This window comes from Protopterus annectens, chromosome 8.part0 (assembly GCF_019279795.1).
Source record: "Protopterus annectens isolate FY-2018-M chromosome 8.part0, PAN1.0, whole genome shotgun sequence".
NCBI lineage: Eukaryota > Metazoa > Chordata > Ceratodontiformes > Protopteridae > Protopterus > Protopterus annectens.
Window position 1 is genome coordinate 933265610 of NC_056741.1, and position 25581 is coordinate 933291190.

Below are 25581 nucleotides of genomic sequence, written 5' to 3' on the forward strand. Positions count from 1 at the left end.
TAACATAATTATTTGTAATACTACTATTAAAACATTATGCATGTATATTCTTACCATTTTCTGTAGTCCAGTTTTGAATCTATTTTGCAGCGTTTCCTTGCTCTCATGTACAAATTTGTAAGATAAAATTTATTGAACATCATTTTGAGTGTGCTACTTGTAGCATTATACATCAAAACTGAACTACTATTGTGACAGCCATGCTCTTAACTTTGCACGTCATATCTTAGTGATGGTGAACCCAAACATATCAATTACCTTGCTTAATCATTAACTAAACAAACAACAGTGCCAAACAGTGTGGGCATTACATGTAAATAACAGACTGCATAGGGATGTTCTGAGGCACATAATATTATTCAGAGGACCTCCATACTCATACTATGGAGTGTTTTACTGACTGCTGTTTTAGGCTAAAATATGCTCTCTGCATAATGGTTCAAAGTTGGTGTTGGGTATGTAGTTTTGGAAGTGTCTTAACATTTAAAATAAGAAATATAAGTATTTAGTAGTATCTGAACTCAGATACACAGACACACACAGAAACACAGTCACAAACACACACACACATACAGACACATACGTACAAAATATTTTATACATATACATAATCTTAAAAGCACTTACATAAACGCACACATACTCACTCACACAAATGTGTCCATTTGCAGCTTCTGTATTGATTGTGTACTTCAAGGTATTTGATGTTGATCTAACAAAGAAGTATACATAACAGTCATATTGTTTTTATTAATGCTGTTGGAAACATAGTGTATACCATTTCAACCCCCTATAAACACACACACACACACACACACACACACACACACACACACACACACACACACACACACACACACACACACACAACCATTCACATACAACTTCACAGAAACTGAAACAGTTTGTTGTCTGCGTATCTCTCAGATTTCTGATTCACATCACATGACTGAATATGCATACATTAGTATCCTGTAATATATTTAAACTTGTTACATGTCCTCCACACATGCATACACACAGGTGCCTGTAATTGTTGCTGCAGTTTTTTTTTCTTTTTCACCATCTGCATCATTTTACGAGATGCACTTACAGAATCAGTAACTAATGACTCCATGGAAATATTCTGAATTGTGCAGGCTGAAAACAAAAGACAAATCTAGAAACAGTTTTCTACTCTTTCATTATTTGTTAAATCAGATTCAACAGAAGTACAAGGCTGTTGTTATTTCAGTGTGGTTGTCTTACTCTTTATACCACCTAATGTCAGGATTTCTAATGACACTAAATAACAAATTCAAATGGAAAAAGAACATGATCAGAATAAATTAATTTGATAGCTCAGCACATGTCTCTGTAGGCACATAAGAATTCCATTGGGTCTCTACCATATCATCGAATGTACTATTTATCTAACGTTTATTAGTCGAACACTAATAAATGAAAACAGTAAATAACGAATGTTCATTTAAGCAAAATGTTTTGCTGGGAAAACAACTAGTCAGCCATCATTGGAGATTTGCCCTCTTCTCCACTGTAGCATGATCTCGGAGTTGGTATATTTAGTTAGGCGGATGTGGGGGGCACAGCCCCACACAACGATGGGGTTTATTTGATTATGTTTTTCTGTGGTTCGCTGGGTTGGCCAACTGTTTTTTAACCCAGTGTAACATTTCACTTAAATGAATGTTGGCTGTTTACTGTTTTCACTTATCAGTGCTTGACTAATAAGCGTTCGCTAAATAGTACATTTGATGATATTATATAGATATACAATTCCATTATATATCAGCAGATGATTGATTGTATTTATGAACTTAATATATTTGAGAAAAAGACACATATGTAGCTATGAAAATCAACACACACACACACACACACACACACACACACACACACACACACACACACACACAGCCAGTGCCACTTTGCTGAGCTCAGATGTCTGATTCCCATCAAGCAAATGCATATAAATAAAAGAATACCCTCCCAATATATTTCAGCTTGTTGGTGTCAGTTGCATATTTACATGCCACTCACAGACACACACACACACACACACACACACACACACACACACACACACACACACACACACACACACACACACACACACACACACACACAAACACATACACACACACACACACACACACACACACACACACACACACACACACACACACACACACACACACACACACACACACACACACACACACACACACACACACACACACATCATTGTAACTGCTGCTACTGAAGTTATTAATTAATTTCTGTTTCTTTTCATTTTTTCTTTTCTTTTTACATGCCTAACTACAGATTTTTAAGAGTTGCAGTTCTAGAATCATTATTTAAGGACTCCATGAGAATTTTCTGAATGAGGTGAAAGACAAAATAAAAGACAACTCTGCAAACAGTTTTCTCTTACATCAGAATTTGATAAAGGAAATGTAGCAGCTGTAAACGTGTGGTGATATTTCAGAGCTGATGTTTTATAATGCATACCACCTATTGCCAGGAGCCCTAATTGCACAAAATAAATTCAAATAATAAAAATTACATGATCAGAATCAATTTATTTGATGGTTTAGCACATGACTGTGTTTGCTGAAGTACACACGAGTATCAGCATATGACTGAGCGTGTTAACACTCACGCTGAAGTACACAAGAGTGTCCCATTACACATCAACATATGACTGAGTGTGTTTACACTCACATACAACCATACCAGCATTCTCTCACACATAAAGATAAACTCAGTCATACCCCGGATAGGCACAGAAGCAGGCAAACAGAAATATGTGCATATATGCAGAATATCACACATACACACTCAAACACACATAAGTAAACACACATGCACACACATAAACACACAGATACACACACAAAAACACTCACACAAATATACTCAGTTGCAACCACTTTGACTGCGTATAGCTCAGTTGTTTAATTTTGTTCAACTAAAGAAACAAATAAATAATATTATAGGTGTGTGTGTGTGTGTGTGTGTGTGTGTGTGTGTGTGTGTGTGTGTGTGTGTGTGTGTGTGTGTGTGTGTGTGTGTGTGTGCGTGCATGCGTACGTGTGTGTGTGTGTGTGTTTGTGTTGTGACAATGGCACAAAGGGGATGTAGTTGGAAATTGAAACCAATGTGGTATACAGCTGATCCAGTGTTTTCAAAAAGTAAATGAATAAATAAATAAATAAACAAACAAACAAATAAATACAAACTGTCATAGCAAACTACAGAGCTGACTGCTTCCTGCATACACTTTGTTAAAAGCTGAATCTTTGATATGAGTCAGATTGATACATCTCAGAAATAAATGCCCCCTCATCTGCAGCAGTGGTAGTGAAGGACTGTTTTCTGAGTAGCTCTTGGAAAAGAACAGTTCCACCATCCTCAAGTGGAGTAGTGCATTTTTTAAAACATATTGTAAGACATATTCTTGTGTAGTACTTTAACTATTTATTATTCAGTGGATCTACACAGGTTCCAGAAATGGAAACGATTTATTGCTAATACATAAATAAACAATCACATTTATCCTAGGTAATTATTCTAAAATATATGGCAAATCAGAGTCTTTAAAACACTAAATATTTGTCCTGGGAAATATTACTTGTATTTACTAAATATTAAGTTTGACCTCTAAATTCTAAATGTGTCTGCAGACATAAATAATTCCAGTATATAAGAAGAGTAACATTCACTAATTTGTCTCTTTTTTTTCTTCCTTTTTCACAAGTATTTTCAACTGGAACAGCAGAAAACGAAATGAATCCAACAGGTAGGTTTCTCTACCTTTTCCAAGTTTGAAAGTTAATGCAATAATTTGCTAGATGTTAGAAGTATAAATGTTTTTAATAATAGAGAACATTGATAGGAGCTATATTAGAGGATAATTCAGTAAAAACACTGTCAGATAATTGTTTAATCACATTAAAAAGTAAATTATTGTTAAGTTTTGCATTCAGCTTCCAGAATTGTTGCCTGTAAGATAAAATGGTGTTTTCTGAAATGTCAAGAGTTATAGATTAACATAATTATTTGTAATACTACTATTAAATCATTATGCATGTATATTCTTAATATTTTCTGTAGTCCAGTTTTGAATATATTTTGTAGAGTTTCCTTGTTCTCATGTACAAATTTGTAAGATAAAATTTATTGAACATCATTTTGAGTGTGCTACTTGTAGCATTATACATCAAAAACTGAACTACCATTGTGACAGCCATGCTCTAAACTTTGCATGTCATATCTCAGTGATGGTGAACCTAAACATATCAATTACCTTGCCTAATCATTCACTAAACAAACAACAGTGACAAACAGACTGGGCATTACATGTAAATAACTGACTGCATAGGGATGTTCTGAGGCACATAATATTATTCAGAGGCCCTCCATACTCCTGGAGGTCCACTTTCCCCTGTAGTGTCTACTATGGAGTGCTTTACTGACTGCTGTTTTAGGCTAAAATATGTTCTCTGCATAATGGTTCAAAGTTGGTGAAGGGTATGTAGTTTTGGAAGTGTCTTACATTTAAAATAAAAAATATAAGTATTTAGTAATGTCTGAACTCAGATACACAGACACAAACAGAAACACAGTCACAAACACACACACATACAGACACATACATACAAAGTCTTTTATACATATATATAATCTTAAAAGCACTTACACACACACGCACACATACTCACACAAATGTGTCCATTTGCAGCTACTGTATTGATTGTGTACTTTCAGGTATTTGATGTTGATCTAACAAAGAGGTATTCATAACAGTCATATTGTTTTTATTAATGCTGTTGGAAACATAGTGTATATCATTTCAACCCCCTATAACCACACACACACACACACACACACACACACACACACACACACACACACACACACACACACACACACACACACACACGCACACACATGCACACACACACAGACACACACACACACACACACACACACACACACACACACACACACACACACACACACACACACAACCATTCACATACAACTTCACAGAAACTGAAACTGTTTGTTGTCTGCGTATCTCTCAGATTTCTGATTCACATAACATGAATGAATATAAATACGTTAGTATCCTGTAATATATTTCAGTTTGTTGATGTGAGTTGCATACTTACATGTCCTCCACACATGCATACACACAGGTGCCTGTAATTTTTGCTGCAGTTTTTTTTTTTTTTTTCACTATCTACATCATTTTAAGAGATGCACTTACAGAATCAGTAACTAATGACTCCATGGAAATATTCTGAATTGTGCAGGCTGAAAACAAAAGACAAATCTAGAAACAGTTTTCTACTCTTTCATTATTTGTTAAATCAGATTCAACAGTAGTACAAGGCTGTTGTTATTTCAGTGTGGTTGTCTTACTCTTTATACCACCTAATGTCAGGATTTCTAATGACACTAAATAACAAATTCAAATGGAAAAAGAACATGATCAGAATAAATTAATTTGATAGCTTAGCACATGTCTCTGTAGGCACATAAGAATTCCATTGGGTCTCTACCATATCATCGAATGTACTATTTATCGAACGCTTATTAGTCGAACACTAATAAATGAAAACACTAAATAGTGAATGTTTATTGAAGCAAAATGTTTTGCTGTGAAAACAACTAGTCAGCCATCATTGGAGATTTGCCCTCTTCCCCACTGTAGCATGATCTCGGAGTTGGTATATTTAGTTGGGCGGGTGTGGGGGGCACAGCCCCGCACAACGATGGTGTTTATTTGATGATTTTCTTTGTGGTTCACTGGGTTGGCCAACTGTTTTTTAACCCAGTGTAACATTTCACTTAAATGAATGTTGGCTATTTACTGTTTTCGCTTATCAGTGCTCGACTAATAAGCGTTCGCTAAATAGTACATTTGATGATATTATATAGAACCAATTCCATTGTATATCAGCAGATGACTGATTGCATTTATGAACTTAATATATGTGAGAAAAAGACAGATATGTAGCTATGAAAATCAACATACACACACACACACACACACACACACACACACACACACACACACACACACACACACACACATATATATACTGCCCCCCCTCCCCAGTCAATGCTGAAATAATCTGTACCAAACTTCAACTGAATAAAAACAAAGCCATTTATATAATATGCTCCTACATCCCTCCAGGCAATAACTTAAATACACTGGAAAATATTCTTAGCTGGGTCTCCTGTAGCTTTCCTCAGGAAACCATAATCTTAGGAGACTTTAATATTGATTGGTACTCCTGTATCTCTCCCAAACCTACCTTTCACCTTAATCTTTTTAACTTTCAACAAACCATAACCTCCCCTACTAGAATACACAAATCAACCAATAAACAAGCCATCCTGGATTGGATACTGATCAACAACAATCCCCTCTCTTATAAAACTGGAATACTCCCTGACAATATCAGTGATCATCTCCTCACCTACATCACTAAACAAAAAATCAACAATCCCAAACAGGCTTCTTATCGTACTGTACAAAACAAAACAAATTTTAACCTGTCTTCTTTCCGTAATGAACTCAAAGAATATAACTGATCAGCTCTAAAACACCTCCCAATTGATGAAGCAGTTACCTATTTCAACAATACTTTCCTCCAAATTCTCCAGCATCATGCACCATCCCGATTAATTAGAATAGGCTCAAAAGCAGCCCCCTGGCTTTCCAAAAAAACCAAACAAACAATGCTAGCTAGAAATAAATTATGGACAAAATGGAGATCCACTAAAAACCCATCTGACCATCAAAATTTCAAACACCTGAGAAATACAACTAAGAAACTCACCTATCTGGATAAAAAGAATTACTACCTTCAGTATCAACAAAACCGAAATCAAAACCCAAACATTTCTGGTCGGGAATCAATAAACTGCTCCATCCAGGGAACACCAAAACACCTACACCAGCTAGCCTAGCTCAGACCCAACCCAATATAATAGCCAATACCTTCAACAACTTCTTCTCTGAAACAGTCTCCTCTCTAGCAAACACCATGACTCCCCCCCTTCCCTTCAAATAACCTCTCCTCAAAACAGCACCCCCACACTAAAATTTAATACAGTCTCCACAACCTATATATGTAAGTTACTCTCTAAACTTAAACCTTGCACCCCTTCAGCCGACAAACTACCAGCTGAATATCTACAACTAGCAGCAACTGAACTAGCTTACCCAATCTCCATATTAATTAACAGAACTATAACTGAATCTACTATCCCATCCTGCTGGAAAATCTCCCATATCATTCCCTTCCATAAAGGAGGTAACTCCAACGAACTTTCTAATTTCCAGCCAATAGCCCTTCTATCTCCACTATCTAAAATTATGGAACGTTGCATTCACCATCAGCTCTTATATCATCTCTTGCAAAATAACCTACTCGTAGACTCACAACATGGTTTTAGGCCCCACCACAGTACTTCCACTGCCCTTCTTTCCTTCACAGACGTGATCAACAAAAACCGCAATAACAACCTTTACTCCTCTGCACTATTCCTTGACCTCTCAAAAGCTTTCGACATGGTGAACCATCAACTTCTCCTAGATACTTTAAAATCCCTCTCACTTGATTCATCAGCACTACAGTGGTTTGACTCCTACTTGAAAGATAGAAAACAAGCAGTCCTCTGGGACAGCCATCTATCCTCTCAGCTCCCTGTCACTATTGGTGTCCCACAAGGTTCCATCTTAGGCCCCCTCCTTTTCTCCATTTTTATTAATAACCTGCCTACTTCACTCCCTACAACCACTTGTATACAGTATGCTGATGATTCTACTCTCATCTGTTCTGCTTTATCTCCAGAAGAACTCCACTCCTCCACCCAAAAAGTCTTTACAGCAGCAGAAAAATGGTTCCAACATATCTGTCTCCTCCTTAATCCCAAAAAAACTAAATTACTACTTTTCACCCCCACCCTTAAATCTGCCCCAATCTCGTTTTCCATTATATCCTGTAATGGCACTATCATTAAACCTGACTGTTCCACTAAACTACTGGGCGTTACTATAGACAATCAGCTAAGCTTTGACTACCACATTTTGATCTGACCATCAAGACTGTTAATAAAAAAATAGGTGCCCTCTACAGACTAAAGCCTTTTCTTACTGCCACTACCCGAGTGTCTCTCGCCAAAACTCACCTCATCTCCACACTATTGTATGCCTCTCCATCTTTTATCAACCTTTCAAGAGCTAACCTTCAAAAACTTAACACAGCATACCATAGTATTGCCAGGTTTGCCACAGGTTCCCCTTTCCGTACTCATCACTGTCTCAATCTAAAAAAACTCAATTGGCTAGAACTTCAGAACATAATACTTCTACAACAATTAGTCATCACTTATAAAATTCTACATTACCCCTCCAACACACCCATACTTAATAACCTCATCACCCCATATAAAAATCTCACTTCCCTTCGCTCAGCCAGTAAGCTTCTAGTAACTACTCTCAAATCCCACAATAAAGCAGGTGACTCCTTATTTGCCAACACTGTAGGATCATATTGGAATAAACTTCCCATACACCTGACCACCCTAAGTTCATCTCACCTTTTCAAAAAACAAATAAGAAACCACTTACAAACCCACTGGCTATGCCCATGCTCTAATCCTGACTGAGCTCAGCAAAAAATTCCCCTCTTTCCAGTTCCCCCCCTTTTTCACTTCTACTGGTTGTTCTCAACCTTTGATTATGCCTATACTGACCCACCTGTAGAATTTCATTTTCTCTTTTTGCTCCTACTACATGCTATAACTCTGCATCTTGTCATCTTTTCTTTTTCTAGCGTTATGCAAATCTCTTCTATGCTTATCTCATTCCTATACTAGTGCCTTGGCAAAAATTGTTCTATTCTAAATTGTAAATAGTGTAAAGTTTATTTTGACTCTCCATAAGTCAGTTTAGTTTCAATTCTTCTTCTCTTGTTATAATACCTCTGCAGTTCTCTACACCAATAACAACTTTGTCCTTTATTTGCTTGTATGTCTATATATTTTTGTTTGTTTTGGTTCTGTTTTGATTTTCATTTTGATTGTTGTTCTTTTTATTGTAAGTTACTAGTATGTTAATGGAGCTTTTCTCCTAGGGCCTCTGCTGAAAATGGACATTGTATCCAGCCAGACTAGCCCGGTTAACAAATGTAAAATAAATAAATAAATAATAAAATATGCACATTTGCCCTGATGAATACAATAAGTAAGGTAGGAAGTGGTTTTTCAGCAATATAATTCTTTTTTCTGTCTTCTTGCAGATAATTTGCTCTACAGAACTAGATGGAAAACAATAGTGGCGTCCAAAATAAAAGCATAATATCCTATAACATACTTAGTCTACTAAGGAAGTTTAAAAAAACTCATCAGTGCCAAAGGACACACACTCACAAGCTCACGCACACACACACAGTCACTCACAAACACACACACACACACACACACACACACACACACACACACACACACACACACACATACACACACACATAAAGTCCTACCATTCAGCAAAGTGTTACTGGTAGAATGTTTTTTGTGCACTCCAAACTCACTGTATATGGTATTACCTGATTTTTTGAAAGGCTGTAAAATGAAGCCAAGCCTATATTGGTCAAATTCATGTTTTTATGTCTTTTTTTCTCTTCTCCCATAAACCAGATAATTATTTAAACCATGGAGTTAGTGTTTTATATCTATAGCCATCTATAAATATATATATATATATATATATATATATATATATATATATATATATATATATATATATATGCATTTGTGTATCTCTCTTTCTCTCTCTCTCTCTATATATATATATATATATATATATATATATATATATATATATATATATATATATATATATATATATATATATATATATGTGTGTGTGTATTATATAGATATACAGATTTATTTTTTCTCTTCTCCCATAAACCAGATAATTATATAAACCATGGAGTTAGTGTTTATATATCTATAGCCATCTATATATATATATATATATATATATTTTTATATATATATATATATATATATATATATATATATATATTTGTGTATCTCTCTCTCTTCTCTCTCTCTCTCTCTCTCTCTCTATATATATATATATATATATATGTGTGTGTGTGTGTGTGTGTGTGTGTGTGTGTGTGTGTGTGTGTGTATTATATCCATTTTGGATAAACATGCCCCTGAATGCTCTTTTAGAATGAAGTCTAATATAGCCACATGGCTCTCAAAGGAAACAAAGAAATTAATTCATACTAAAAATAAAATTTGGGCCAACTGGAGATACCATAGAATCAGCTCTGATTTTCTTCATTTTTGCCAACTTAGGAATCTTACAAAAAAAGCTATAATCTCTGATAAAAAAAACTACTACTGTGAACTTCAAGAAACCCATTTTAATAAACCCAAACAATTCTGGTCTTCTATAAACAAACTCATTTCACCTGGAACATCAAAAACTCCCTCCCCTCTAAACGCAGACCCAGATACCCCTAACCATACTGCAAACGCTTTTAATTCCTTTTTTATAGAAACCATTCAATCTCTTGCTAGACAACTGAACACCAATAACTTTTACCCTCCAAATAATCTAATTGACTCCCCCCACAACTTCACTCTTCATCCTATCTCTACCTCTTTCATCTACAAGCTTATTCTCAAACTGAAACCCTGCACCCCCTCTGCTGACAAACTCCCTTCTCTCTTTCTTCAAAAGGCTGCTAAACAGATTGCATACCCTATATCTATACTCATTAATAGGACTATCCAAGAGGGAACCATACCAGATATATGGAACGTCTCTCATATCATCCCACTACACAAAGGTGGTAGCTCTATTGATTACACTAACTTTAGACCTATTGCTCTTCTCCCTCCTCTAGCTAAGATAATGGAGAAATGTATCCATCAGCAACTTGTTCAGTATCTCTCTTTACACAACATTATAGCCAACTGTCAACATGGCTTTAGACCTCACCATAGCACCTCCACTGCCCTCCTCTCCTTTGTTGATACCATCAACAACTATCGTAACTCCAATCTTTTCTCCTCTGCTCTTTTCATTGACCTCTCTAAAGCTTTTGACATGGTGAATCACTCTTCCCTTATTAACATCCTTGAATCCCTCTCATTTGATAACCTGGCTATTAAATGGTTTACTTCTTATCTAAACAATAGACAACAAGCCGTTCTTTGGGACAACCATATCTCTTCCTTATTGCCTGTTTCTATTGGAGTCCCGCAGGGCTCCATTCTTGGGCCACTTCTCTTCTCCCTTTACATAAACGATCTTAACATTGTAATTCCTCAAGCTACCTGCATCCAATACGCTGATGACTCCACTATTATTTGTTCAGCATCTACCTCCTCAGAGCTACTCTCACTAACTCAATCTACCTTCAACACTGTAGAAACCTGGTTCCCTAGACGGTACCTCCTCCTCTATGCTAAAAAAATGAAACTGCTCCTTTTCACTCCTACCACTCGAGCCTCCCCATTAAACTTCAAAATCTTGTCAAATGACACCACTGTCATCTCTCCTGACTTGACAACAAAACTGCTAGGAATAACCATTGATAACAATCTCACTTTTGATCAACATACCAAGAACATCATCAAAACAGTTAACAAAAAAATAGGATCATTATACCGTATTAAGCCATTTCTCACACCTTCTACCAGAGCTACTATCGCCCACTCCCATCTGATATCTACTCTCTTTTACGCCTCACCTATTTTCACTAACCTTAAGAAGGCTAACCTAAATAAACTAGCAATTTGTTACAATAGCATTGCCCGCTTTGCCACCGGTAACCCTTTCAGAACACATCACTGTCATAACCTAAAACTCCTAGGCTGGCTAGAGCTACAAAACTGTCTTATGATCTCACAACTTACTATTGCCCACAAGATACTTTACCAACCTGATAACACCCCCATACTTTCTCAACTTTTAATCCCTTATAACAATCTTACCTCCCTTCGATCTTCTTCTAAACTCATGACCAAATCTGTAAAATCCCATAACTTAGCTGGTGACTCTCTGTTCACTAATACTGTAGGTAGGACATGGATTCTGCTACCCACAGATATCACTCTAATCTCCTCCTTACCACTCTTTAAACAAAAAATCAAACTGTACTTCCAAAATCACTGGCTTTGTTCCTGTTGGACTCCTGACTAACCTTCTTCATTCCCCCCTACTCTACTTTAACTATATAATGTCTTATTAGCTACACATATACTTACTTTTTTTCTTGCCCTGTTGCTCTCCTCTTATGCTCTGACTCACTCCTCTTTTCTCTCCCCTGCCCTCATTTCCATCTTCTTACTTCTTCTCCTTCTAGACTTTTGTTTCTCTCTCTTCTCCTCTCTTGTATTTCTACATTAATCCCTTCTAAACTCTTGTTATACTTCTTTCTCTCCAGATTATTGAAACTAACTGCTAATCTTCAGCATTTTAAATTGTGATGCTGCTACTGACCTAGCATATTTTTGTGTGTGCCTTTAGTATTTGTTGTTCTTATTACTAAATGTATATTCTTATTGTACTTAATTTTTTATTAATATGTCTTGTAGTATAGATTTATGTATGGAGCTTTTCTCCCCGGGCCTCTACTGAAAATGGACATATATCCAGCTAGACTAGCCCGGTTAACAAATGTAAAATAAAAATAAATAAATAAATAAATAAAATTTTTTTTTATATATATGTGTGTGTGTGTGTGTGTGTGTGTATATATATATATATATATATATATATATATGTGTGTGTATACACAAAAACTATTGATATTTATGCATACATACACACACACACACACACACACACACACACACACACACACACACACACACACACGCACATACCTGCATATACCTTCTACATATAGATGGATAGATAGACATATATATATATATATATATATATATATATATATATATATATATATATATATCTATATATATATACAAACACACACACACACACACGCACACACACATATATATATATATATATATATATATATATATATATATATATATATATATGCACATACATATATATCAGCAATGGGCTTGCCCCTTTAATTTTTTTTATTTAACTCTGTCACCTGTATTTTTCCAGGTGCAGTTTTTGATAAGATTATCTCATCAAGTTTGCTAACACATGATCATTGCTTGATGTGTGATAGTGTGTTTATAATCATGCAATCAAACCAGACACACTTACACATATATACAAGTCCATCATTCAGCAAGGTATAACTGGTTGAATGCTATTTATGCAACACAAATTCACTGTATATGGCATTATGTGATTTCTTTTAATTTTTATTTTTTGTAAAGTTGTACAGTGCAATCATACTTATATAGGTCATGTTCACCTGTTTATATTTCTTTTTTCTCCCGACAGCTTCACAGTTATGTAATTATGGACTTATGGGATATATATATATATATATATATATATATATATATATATATATATATATATATATATATATATATATATCACACACGAAAAATGGAAGGTGCAGAACCAAAACCAAGAAACAAACAAATGCACCAAGAACCCACCGTCAGTGCCAATATTAGGGCTAAAATCCACGAAATACACAAGCACAAAATCTGTAGCTTGTTCCAACCAAAATACGATTTATTGTAATAAAATCCAAAAAGTAGCACAAGCACAATACGTAGTTGAAATAAACCTCCACGTTTCGTCAAACCTTCGTCAGATTAAACATACACATTAAAGTTCTGCTTAAATACACAGTTAGAATTTAAAAACAACCAATGAGATTGAATAATAAATTAATTATGAATGACCCAAACTAAATAATCACAGTAATTTGAAATTCACACAATATATGTAAATAGGTTTACTATCAAATGGGTGATCAGACTTTGTTCGATTTATGTTAGTCCAAAACTCCACATTCGATAGTATCAAAAGTACAAACTTATAAATGTAGAAATGCACAACAACAAGTGCACTACAGCATTTGCATTTGTGACTTTCTACATTTTAATACACATCACACTATAGTGGGGATCAGAAAATGTACCCTATCCCTCACTGTAGTGTGATCTCAGAGTTTGTATATATAAGCAGCAGGGGATTTGGTGGGGGTGCAAGGTGGCTTGCCCCCCTACAAAAATGTTCTTTACTGTGTGTTGCTCACTATTAGCAGTTGTGGAAGTGTGGTGAATGTTCGAATAGTGTTGAATTCGAACATTTTCCACTTCCGCATTTGACTTTTTTGTTGGTTGCTGTTTTTGTTTTCATTTCTAAGGTTCATAGAAATGATAATTCCCACAAAGTGCAATCACTAAAATGATATACTATCAATAAAGGTATGATTGGGGGGAAATGTGGTATGTAAAGAACTTACCACTACAAAAAATGTTTAGTGAATTTTGACATCTGCATTTTTTATTACTGTATTTTTTTGACAAGATCAAATCATCCGGTTTGGTGACACATGATTATTACTCGATGTGTGGTAGTGTAGCACCTACACCCACACATTCAGCCGCATACACACACAGATACACACACACGCACGCATGCACGCACACACACGCATGCACGCACGCACGCACGCACACACACACACACACACACACACACACACACACACACACGCACGCACGCACGCACACACACACACACACACACACACAAAGAATGCTTGAATTATTTCATTTTTTTTCAATGCACAGCGCATTCATCTTAGTATCAAGAACTAGGGGTGTCTATATTTTATCTGCAGTAAACGGTTCTTTTACTTAATCCAAGTGTCTAATCTCAATAGTTGTGGTAGTACTTTTGTTTTTTCTGTTTGGATCTCCATGCATTCCAGAAAGAAAACTGTACATTGTATTAATGTATAAATAACACATGGTAGGAGTTATTCTAAAAGAGGCATGAAAGAGTGGTTTCATTTCATTTTCCTTTAGCTCTTTCTTCTACAGGTTTATACCTATTGAAAGCAGCTGGCCATTGTCAGGACTACCTGAGAGTTCTGGAGGCCATGGAACACCCCCATGACTACACAGCTGTTTTGGCATTATGCTACTGCCTTCATCCGTTAGCAAGGTGAAGGAAAGCACCTCTATGTGCTCAGCTAGTCTTTTCTGTGCCCCATGGCTGCAGCACTAAGATACACACAGTTTACAACTACAGAGTAGGGGAATCAAACCCTTGACTTCAGGTGGTGGCTTAACCCCACAATAGAACCTTAATACTGTCCCCTGCGTATAAGAATATATTCCCCAAATGCAACCATCAAATTATTTCACAACGTCATGCAGAGGCAATGGCTATATTCAACAGGATTCATTATTTTTGTTGAGAACACTATTTGTCCATTGATTCATGTTTTATAATATCTTAATTACTACCATATATTGGTTGCTAATATAATACAATAGACAAGGTAATTACTGTGATAGTATAGTAAATAATTTATGTCAGTGCTTGAGCATATCAGACTTAAAGCTATACCTGTCACCCAACAGTACAGTAATTTCTCTATGGAATACATTTTGCCTGAGGTATACGTTCACAGTTTCCTAAATAGGGGTAGGGTAATGATTGATTTGCTTTTGAGAGAAATTTGATATACATGAAGCTTTGTAGTTTCCTTTACAGGAACTTGCCATTTGTGCAAGTGGTGTGTGTTCAGGAATTTTAATTAGGCAGCACATTGAATCCTGATAGATATCAGTCTGATGAAGTGGCTGGTGCCACGAAAGCACTCACCTCTTTTACTAAAACAGCTGATATTCTATATACAGCCTTGGCTGCTACCTCCTGCTTTGTTTTTTACTGTTCATTTCCTTATAATTCCTTGCATTAATGTTTTTAAATGTATAGGGTTCATAAAGAAAAATTGGAATTTAATTTTTACTACCAACCAGAAACATTGTTTAGTAGATTAACATTTAATGCTTTAAAGTAAAGGAAGAACTATTAAGAATTTGGTTGAAGGAACTGTACATAAAGACAGACACTTATAGACCTAACTACATGAATGTTTGTGGAAGCTGTAGATATTGTAGATTTATTCATGTAGCACCTTATGTAGTAGATGAAGGATTCAACAGAACCCTTACATGACCAGCTAGATGTAATCGTGAAACATTTTTTTTCTTATACCTGGCAGCATGCACTGCATTCAATGCATTTTATGTTGACAAAACCAATAGAAGGTTAAAAAAGACAATCAGAGAGCATCTTTATGATATCAAAATTAACAAGCCTCTGACATCCTCAACAGGCATCAAGTACAATGTTCTAAATGCAAGAAATGTATGTTTTTTTTATCATTGATAAGGTGGTGAGGTCTGAAAGAGGGGGTGATGTTGATACTTTAATAGAATGTATAGAACTAGCTTGGCAATTAAGATTTAATGATCATGTATGTATTAAGATTGTGTTAAAGATGAGAGCCAACACACTTTAACTATATTGGTTATGGTACTGCTAGTTTCATCATATGAATTCACAGTTTATGTTTTTTTTATTTTTTTTATTTGCTTTTTAATCATTTTTTGTTTATTACTGTATTTTTTCAGTTTTTTTTCTCTTTTTATGAAAAAGAGATTACTGACTAGAGTCTGAAGGTGGCTGTTTTTAATTGAGGTAGTTAGAGAGCAACTGTTTTTTATGGGCAGCATTGTGAAATATACATTAAGTTCACATTTTTAATATACTGAGTAATTAATTCACCCACAGTTATACAGTTTTTTTATTAGGAATTATGTAATCAACAAATATTGTATCACTTGTAAAACTGGAACGTAATTAATTACTCATTAAGGGGTCCTATGATTGGCTGAACTGTGTTATTTAAACATGTATAGTAATGCAGTTTAACCACTCTGAAGAAGTCCAGAAAGTAAGCACTTAGTTAGTTTGCATCCATCAATTGGTTTTGCGGCTTATTTTATTTACAAATAATAAAGTATGCGTAAGACAATTGGTGAAGATCCCTCCATTTTTGTTCATTCAGTGTGTGACCATGGTGTTGGGTAAACATCACAATAATTCACCTCATGAAAAGAATAACAGTGTGCGAATGTGAAAAAATCTGTAGTCAAATTAAAAAAAAAAAAAAAAAAAAAAAAATATATATATATATATATATATATATATATATATATATATATATATATTTTTTTTTTTTTTTTCAGGAAATGCATATACATTTAAATATATTTTAAAAATCTGAAAAAATGCATGATTTAATTCCCACATATAAATGACCACAGTGGCTGAAACTGAAGCATATCTAGTCCCCATAGCAACATCAGTTTTTACCTGAAGTATTTGCCTTCAGAAATGTGCTATACAGTAAAATGCTAAAAATAAATCTTTTAATATAAGCAGATCACTACTGCTAAGGTCAAGTTACCTTATGAGACCCACAGTAAACCAACCACCCTCTATATCATGGGGAATAGAAGACAAAAAGTTCACTATATCATTGCTTAAATTCAGTGTCTTTAAGAGTGCTTACAAAGTGTCACGAGTCTTTAAGTATATGAGATTATTCTTGGAAGAAACATTTAAGTCTGTAAGGTATATAGCAGGTAAAAGTCTTCTTGGATTGACCATATATAATTATTGGTTTGGGGGGGAAATCACTGATGCTATTGTGTACATTAGGTACTACAAATACTATTGGTATAAAAGGTTGTTTCACTCCGAGAAATTTCTCCTGATCAGGTAAGATTTCCCCCTCAAAAGTAGTTCAGAGATAAATGCCTCAGTCCTTCGATAAACTATGTTTACGTCATTTCTGGATATAAAAATATATTTGTTGTCATCCATCAAAATATTTAGCATTCTCCCCACATAGTCACTGTGTTCGATTAGTGCATCCCCCCCCCCCCCATTGCTGTGTTGCATATACCTAATTGCTCCATTAATGGACAAGTATTTGAGATTGAAGACCCAAAAAAATGATGGCCTTTAATCTCAACCCTACTTAACCTTGGTACAAAAAAACCTCTGTCTTTCACTTATTACTCAACTTCTCAGATAGCTAAAGACTTTAAGATCCATAGCTGATCTGATCTCTAAAACCCCCAACTCCAGCCCCTCCTCCTCCTCTTCTTCCTCAAGTACCCTTAACGGTGCCCATTCAGGTAGTTTTGACCTTCTCTGCCTTAGCAGCTCAAAACCCCTTTCTGATAACTCAGCTACTTTCTCCTTACAACCCAAATCTACAAATCTCATAAAAAGACTTCTGCAGAAACTTAAACACTGCTCTACCTCTGCAGACAACCTCTCTCCCCAATATCTTAAATTAGCTGCTGACTCCATTGCATAGCCAATCAGTATCTTGTTTAATAGATCTATTTCAGATTCTTTAGTGCCAAACACCTGTAAAATGTCTCATACCATTCCTATTTACAATGGGGGAATCTCCACTGAGCTGACCAACTTCCGATCCATAGCCATTCTATCTCCCATCTCCAAAAGATTAGAAAAATGTATTCATCAACAATCAATGAAATATTTACTGCAAAACAACTGTCTTACAAATAGCCAACACAGTTTCCATCCAGACCACAGTACATCCACAGCCCTCCTATCCTTTATCAAATCTATAAACAGAGCTAGAGACATAGGTAGCTTTGCATCTGCCATGTTTCTCACCCTTTCTAAGGCATTCAACACTATCTCACATTCCCTACACCTGGACAAGCTCTCTAATTTAGGGCTTGCCCCTCCGACCCTACAATGGTTCAACAGTTACCTACACAAACAATAGCAAACTATAAAGTGGTTAAATGAAATCTCTCCCTTTTTGCATAACTCCACTGGAGTCCCATAAGGTTTTATCCTTAGTCCCCTCCTATTCAATATATTTACAAATTAACTATGCACTGCTTCATCCACTGGAACACATACAATATGCAGACAACTTCACTTCTCCTACACTACAGCAACTTCTCACCATCACACACCAAGCAATTTCTGCATTTGAATCTTGGCTTACTGTCAGCAGTTCCTAACCCCCCCCCCCAAAAAAAAAAACAAAACTTCACTTTCTTTCTACCAAAAAATCACAATGTTGACATAAATAAATTCAAAATACAACAGCTGTCAAGTCCATTCTTGAAATAGTCCACAACATTAAACTTCTAAGGGTTATTATAGTTGATTAAATAAAGTTCGATCTCCATGTCCAACAAAATATATTAAAAAAAAACACCAGAAACTTGGCATCCTCTGCAGAAACAAACACTCCCTGAACTCATCAACCAAGATTATTCTTGCTAAACCTTTCCTTCTACCCTCCCTTCTATATGGTGCCTCTATTCTTTCTAATGTACTTATCTCCATTAGATCCAAAATGGAACAGTGTTACAGTAAAGTGGCAAACTTCGCCACCAACTTCAAAAAACAGCACACATCATTGCAGGCCATTACAAATGCTAAACTGTATAGAATTCCCTAATCACCTTCTCTATGTCCAACTCATAATGCTATGCAACATGTTCAATAAACTCCCAGCATGCCCAGCTCTGAACAGCATAATCAAACCTTACAAAACCAACAGAGCCCTTAGGTCTGAAGATAAGAAACTTCTCACTATCTGCATTGCCTCTAAAATACCAGGACAAAGTATATACTCTCACTCTGTTGCTGAAGTGTGGAACTCACTCCCCACATCGACCAGAAGTATTTCTGATGTAGTAGCTTTCAAAACTTCCGTAAAACAGCATTGAAACAATTCCTGGCTGTGCCCATACTCTGGCTAATCTCTCCTCCACTTCCCCCTCCCTCTTTCTATTCGCTATCCCATCCAGCTTTCTCTCCTCCTTTTGTTTTACTCGAACTAAGACTACTGAAGATCAGCTAACAGTCCTCTAATATTCCCACTTCTAATAATCTGCCTTCCTGCCTCCTCTATCTCACAGCAAAGTGGTTCACATCTCAATTCCACATTAAAAATGAACAAAAAAAAATGTAACTACAGACTACATCATAGGAATTCTTAGAATGTACTGTGCTGATATCCTAAGGCTATGTTGGTTAATATGTATTATATGTATATACATTGCTTTCTGTGATGTTAAAATACTGAGTTGTCTGTCTCATCACACGTACATGTAACAATTTCTTTTGTATAACACTTTATTCACTGTTATATTGCTTGTACATTAAAGTCTGTAACTTGGAGCTTTTCACTCTGGGCTCCACTGAAAAAAAATTTTTTTTTTAAGCAGACAGATCATCGTGGCAAACAAATGTCAAATAAATAAACAGTAATGATGCTTCTCTTCCATGTGCAAATGCAAATTGATTTCTCTCATAAACAATTTTAATTCTTTTATGTGTTACACCATATTAAGTTTGTGCACTGGAGCAAAAAAAATGTAGCAGTTATATCCAGACTAACATAGTTGAAAATTTGGAATCCACTTTCTTCAACCAGGACATTTTCTTCGATTAAGTCCTCTTGCCCTCATTCTTCCACATCCGATAACCTCATCCACATTTTGGTTGTTAATATCCCCCCATAAGTTTTCTGCTGCCATGGCACTGTTATCCTTTGTCTATCCATTTTGATCTTCTGAGTGCAAAATGCTCTAAAATATCTTCATCTTCACCATCTATCATGTTGTTTTCCTCCATGTCAAGGTTGTCACTCTAAATGTAATTAGTTCCATTGTCTGGGGGTATTCCTTGAGTAGGGGTGATATGAAAGGCAGTGTTGGCACTGTTTTTTTTTTTTTTTGTTAAATGTTGCCACTGGATATACTGTCTCTTTTGAGTAGTCATTATTATCTCAGACACTTTTCTTTGCCTTTTTGATGATGTTACTTTTTATATCTACCTTTTCGGAAATATTGGCTAACTCATCATTCATATCATCATACAATAAGTCAGATTTAGTCTTTAGATCCAACTGCTTAATATCATCAATCATTGCTTGGAGCTGTTCATTATTATGCAAAATCAAGATGTTAACTATTTCTAGGCCAGTTTTATATAAGGTTGAAGATTCAGAAATTTCATTCAGGAATGTCCGCACAAACAGCCCTTTAGGTACATGTCCCTTTTTAAGGCTTTCTTTCAAAAAGATGCCTAATTGCTATGCATTAAACTTAATTTCATTTTAAACAGTTTAAATAAGCCGTCAAGGTTAAGCTGCAGCTAACTAGTTATAAACTAGTTACTTACTTGTGTGCAGCTTCTAACCATTTAGCCAGGCCAGAGAATGTGAAAGTGTAGTAGAAATAGCTGCCAAATTAGATTACATTCCAAATTAGATTACATTACCAAAAGAATGACAAGAAATAATATAACTCGAAGGTGCACTTTCCACAGTAAAATGTGTTTCCAATGCCACTCTTTGTGTTGGTGTTAAGGAATAGACTAGGCTTGCATTAACTGCATCACTAAAGCAGTCGAATTCCCAATACTATATCTAAGTTTGTTGATAGAGTCCTCAAAATGCCCAAATGTTCTGATATATAAGTTGAGGGAGGGGTACAGAAAGGCTTAGTATCCTGCAAAAACAAGTTTGAAAGAAAAGAGTATTGCTTGATATTCACTCTTCTCCTGCATGTTTGGACTTTTTGTCTTGTCGGTAAATGCCTTTGCTAGCCCCAATAATGCAATAGGGAGCCCTTTATTTTCAGTTTGTAAGGTAAACGTACTGCTGTTCATAGCCGAAAAATGCTTAATGAAGGTTGTGGTGCTACGTACAATATAACAGAAGTTGGTAGTACAAAGTAAATCTTATATTAAAGATTCCTTTGAACTTAAAAGTTTAGTGAAGAATGTGAAAATAGATGATTCCATGTGGTTGGCTACAGCAGATATTGCTTCATTATATACAGTCATACCAAATGCGGAAGGGTTGGAAATGGTGAATAGGGAGCTTCGTACCTCAGGATTATTTAACAGTAGACAAGTGTGATTATTCACAGAAACGTTGGATGTTATTTTGTCATATATATATATATATATATTATATATATATATATATATATATATATATATATATATATATATATACATATATATATATATATATATATATATATATATATATATATATATATTTGTTGAGTATAATGATGAAATATACAGACAGAAAAATTGTGTAGCTATGGGGGCTGCTATGGCCCCCAGCTATGCAAATATAGTCCCGATGAACTGGGAAAAAGAAGTTATTTGAGAATCAGTTTTTGTAAAACATATCATCATGTACAGATGTTTTATTGATGATTTGTTTTTTTTTATTTGGGAGGGTTCCAAAAAAGAACTCTTAGATTTTATTAAACGTGAATGAAACCACGAGTTACCTTTGGCTGATATTTAATTACAGGAAGGACATGAATGTGTACAGATCTAGCAATGCTTTAAAAGTTAAGATTTATAAAAAGGAAGTGCAAAGTCACAGCTATCTCCACTACAATAGCATGCATAAGTTGAGCATGTTATTGTTATTCAGTATTTAAACAAGTTTGTTCATTATATAACTTGGTCTGTAGAAGTTCCATGAAGGGAATGAAAGTGCTTACCAGTTGGATTTTTATGTAATAAAGTCATTTTGTGTTTTTATTTGTTCGTTTTTTACTACTTACAATATTCACTGACCAGTGTGTCTTCCAGCTCAATATATTTTTTCATGAAACTTTCAATTTGTCATTGTAGCATTTCCATTCATCACCATCTGTCTATGATATAGCTCTCAGACAGGACCTTTATTTGGAGTACAGAGTAAATTGTGAGCACATTATCCTTTTCAATATCTACACCCATATAAATGACCATAGGTGGCCACTGAAATGTCCTCCTATATTTTGGAGTACTTACGAGGTTCAATGCCACTGTAGTTTGCCACTACATTTCCCACAGCAAATCGGTTTCTTATTCGTCTTACTAATGAATGTCTGAACCTGTATTAATATTTTGCAGAGATTGATGTCATGGTAACTGAAATATTTAACTATCTCTATGCTGCTTCGTAAGGATAACTTCAACAGGGTAATTTATAAGGCCTAAAGCAGATTTATAAACTATTCTGATATTCTTGCTTATTTGGAGGAGTTCTATACCCCGTAAGCTTCTTCAGACGTGTCTAGTGCAGATTATAGGTAACCACCTTTGTTAATAAATACAACAATCCTCAACATGCTATAAGTAAATGACAGATATAGTAAGCCTGTCTGCTGGCACACTGCCAGGGCATTGGACCATGTTGGTGATAAACTAAAAACCAAGAAGTAAGTGTATAACTCCAAATCAATTTATGTTAGCGCTTTCATTCACAGCTAATGCATGAACTTCTTCAGACAAAATATTAAAATACAATTCAAATATATATATATATATGGAGAGAGAGAGAGAGAGAGAGCATCAATGATGACATCATAAAAGTCATCAACATTTAAAGCTATATACCCTTCTTAAAGCAGACCTATACCAAATTTGGCCAAATACCATATTAAACTCTAAAAATAAAATTTCAAAAAATTATATTTAACAAATATATGTCTATATATCTATATATCTACATCTATATATATATATATATATATATATATATATATATATATATATATATATATATATACACACACACACACACACACACACACACACACACACACACACACACACACACACACACACACACACAAAAAATATAAATGTGCAACAAGAAGCAAAACTGTCATCTTTCCATAGATTTAAGCTTTAAAATACATTTTAGAGAGCATTGATCATTTAGTCATGGATAGGCATATGCATTCAGTTTCAGTTGCCAAGAAAGTTCTCTCTCTTCCAATCAGAGGGTCCAAGGACCCCCCCCCCACAATATCTCTTTTTACTCAGTCGATAATTGAATAATAAAACTAATGTCCATGATTTTCCATAATATGCCTTGACAGTGCTCTTGTGTTGTTTTGTCTACTGATATTATATTGGTGTTCATAAACCCTTTGTTTCAGATGTCTTTCCATTTTACCAATATAAAAACCAGGGCAAACCTGGCTTCTAGCAAGGTAAACCACCCCAGAACTATCACAGTTAAATTAGCTTTTGATGTAATAAATATAGTTACAGATACAAAACCTGCTCATAACTTCAATGTATCTACAAAAGTTGCATCTACCACATTTAAACATACCAAAATTAGTATTGGCAATATTCATTTTTTTCTCAAGATATTCTTCAAGTTACTACCCACTTAAAGACAACTTTAGGGGTCTCAGCAACCTTTTGCCTAATAATAGGGTCATCACAAAGGACCACCCAGTTTTTAACAAGAATATCTCTCAATGAGCTGACATCCAAAGAAAAAGGAGTAATAAAATTCAATGAAAAATTGGACCTAGTTGAAGGAGGAGATAGAGCGCTTCTTTCAAGCCCAATATCACTATCACACAGTGGGTGTAAGCTGTCATTCCCATTCATTATTGGTTTAACCACTCTGAATCCCTTTTTCTGGTCATAGGGTGGTAACCCAAGATAAAAAAAGAAACTCAAGTGTTGCAGGGCGACCCTATGAATGAGGGATCAAGTAGTGGACATCATGTTTCCTTTGCGAATGCAAGGATACGGGTTTGTCTTGAAGCTTGTACACTTTCTAGAGGATTATGTTAGGGTAATTTTTCTATGGCTCATTATGTTATTAGACAAATGGATAAACACACTTAGAAATGATTATACATAGAGGACATTGTTGTATGTACATCCAGCATCATTGCAGACTTTGTCATTTAGAGTAGGGCTGCTGTTTCCAATCCAAGTTCATGTCCCCTGCAAAGAACAAAAAAACCTCATCCTGTTAAAGTGTGATGTTGCTTTGACTATCTCTAATAGAGTCATATGGTAAAAGTGACAGGGGATCAACCTCAGAAGGCCAAAAATTAAAGATGCATTGAACGTTTTACCTTACAGCATTATCTCTGCATTAAGTATTTATTATTTGTCAGCTCCTGTATCAAAGTAATGGTGAATAATATTTGGATCCTAATACTTTCATGAAATTTCACTGTGGGTAAGAATCTCTTAGCAAAATTCTGATAATCATCTGGTCATGTAACAATCTCAGGACGCTGATCTATTGCAAAGATAGCAAACTCTTACCAGTGGCATCTGACAGTTTTCTATACTGACTGATTCATGGGGTTTCATTATATCAGTGAAAAGGCATCTGCAATTACTGATGTTTCTGACATATTCTTTCAGTTGGCCTGGCAATAAAGACCATAAGTGTTGATCCATGGAATGTTCTGAATCCTCTTTAAGCTTCTCTTAAGATGACTATCAATAGAAAGAAGATGATTTTGAAGAAAGTTTTTATCTATTGTTGGAATTTTCTCCCTTTCTATATAATTACTTATCAGCTACTGCAAAATGTTTTCATGTCTGTTTTAGTGGAACCTTTATCCCCAATTCATTGTAAAATATTTAACCTATTGTGGAGCTTTCTACCTTCATATATAATTCCTCAACTACTATTT

General features: G+C 35.2%; 1 protein-coding gene across 2 annotated transcripts in view; it reads left to right on the forward strand.

Annotated features, from left to right (window-relative positions):
• The window catches only part of LOC122809164 (FXYD domain-containing ion transport regulator 5-like), a 646566-nt gene that overhangs the window by 120191 nt on the left and 500794 nt on the right, over positions 1–25581 (forward strand). For both annotated transcript variants that reach the window (XM_044080450.1, XM_044080452.1), the window contains exon 4: positions 3761–3802. In XM_044080450.1, the coding sequence (XP_043936385.1) occupies positions 3761–3802 (42 nt within the window). The remainder of the gene's footprint in view (positions 1–3760; positions 3803–25581) is intronic.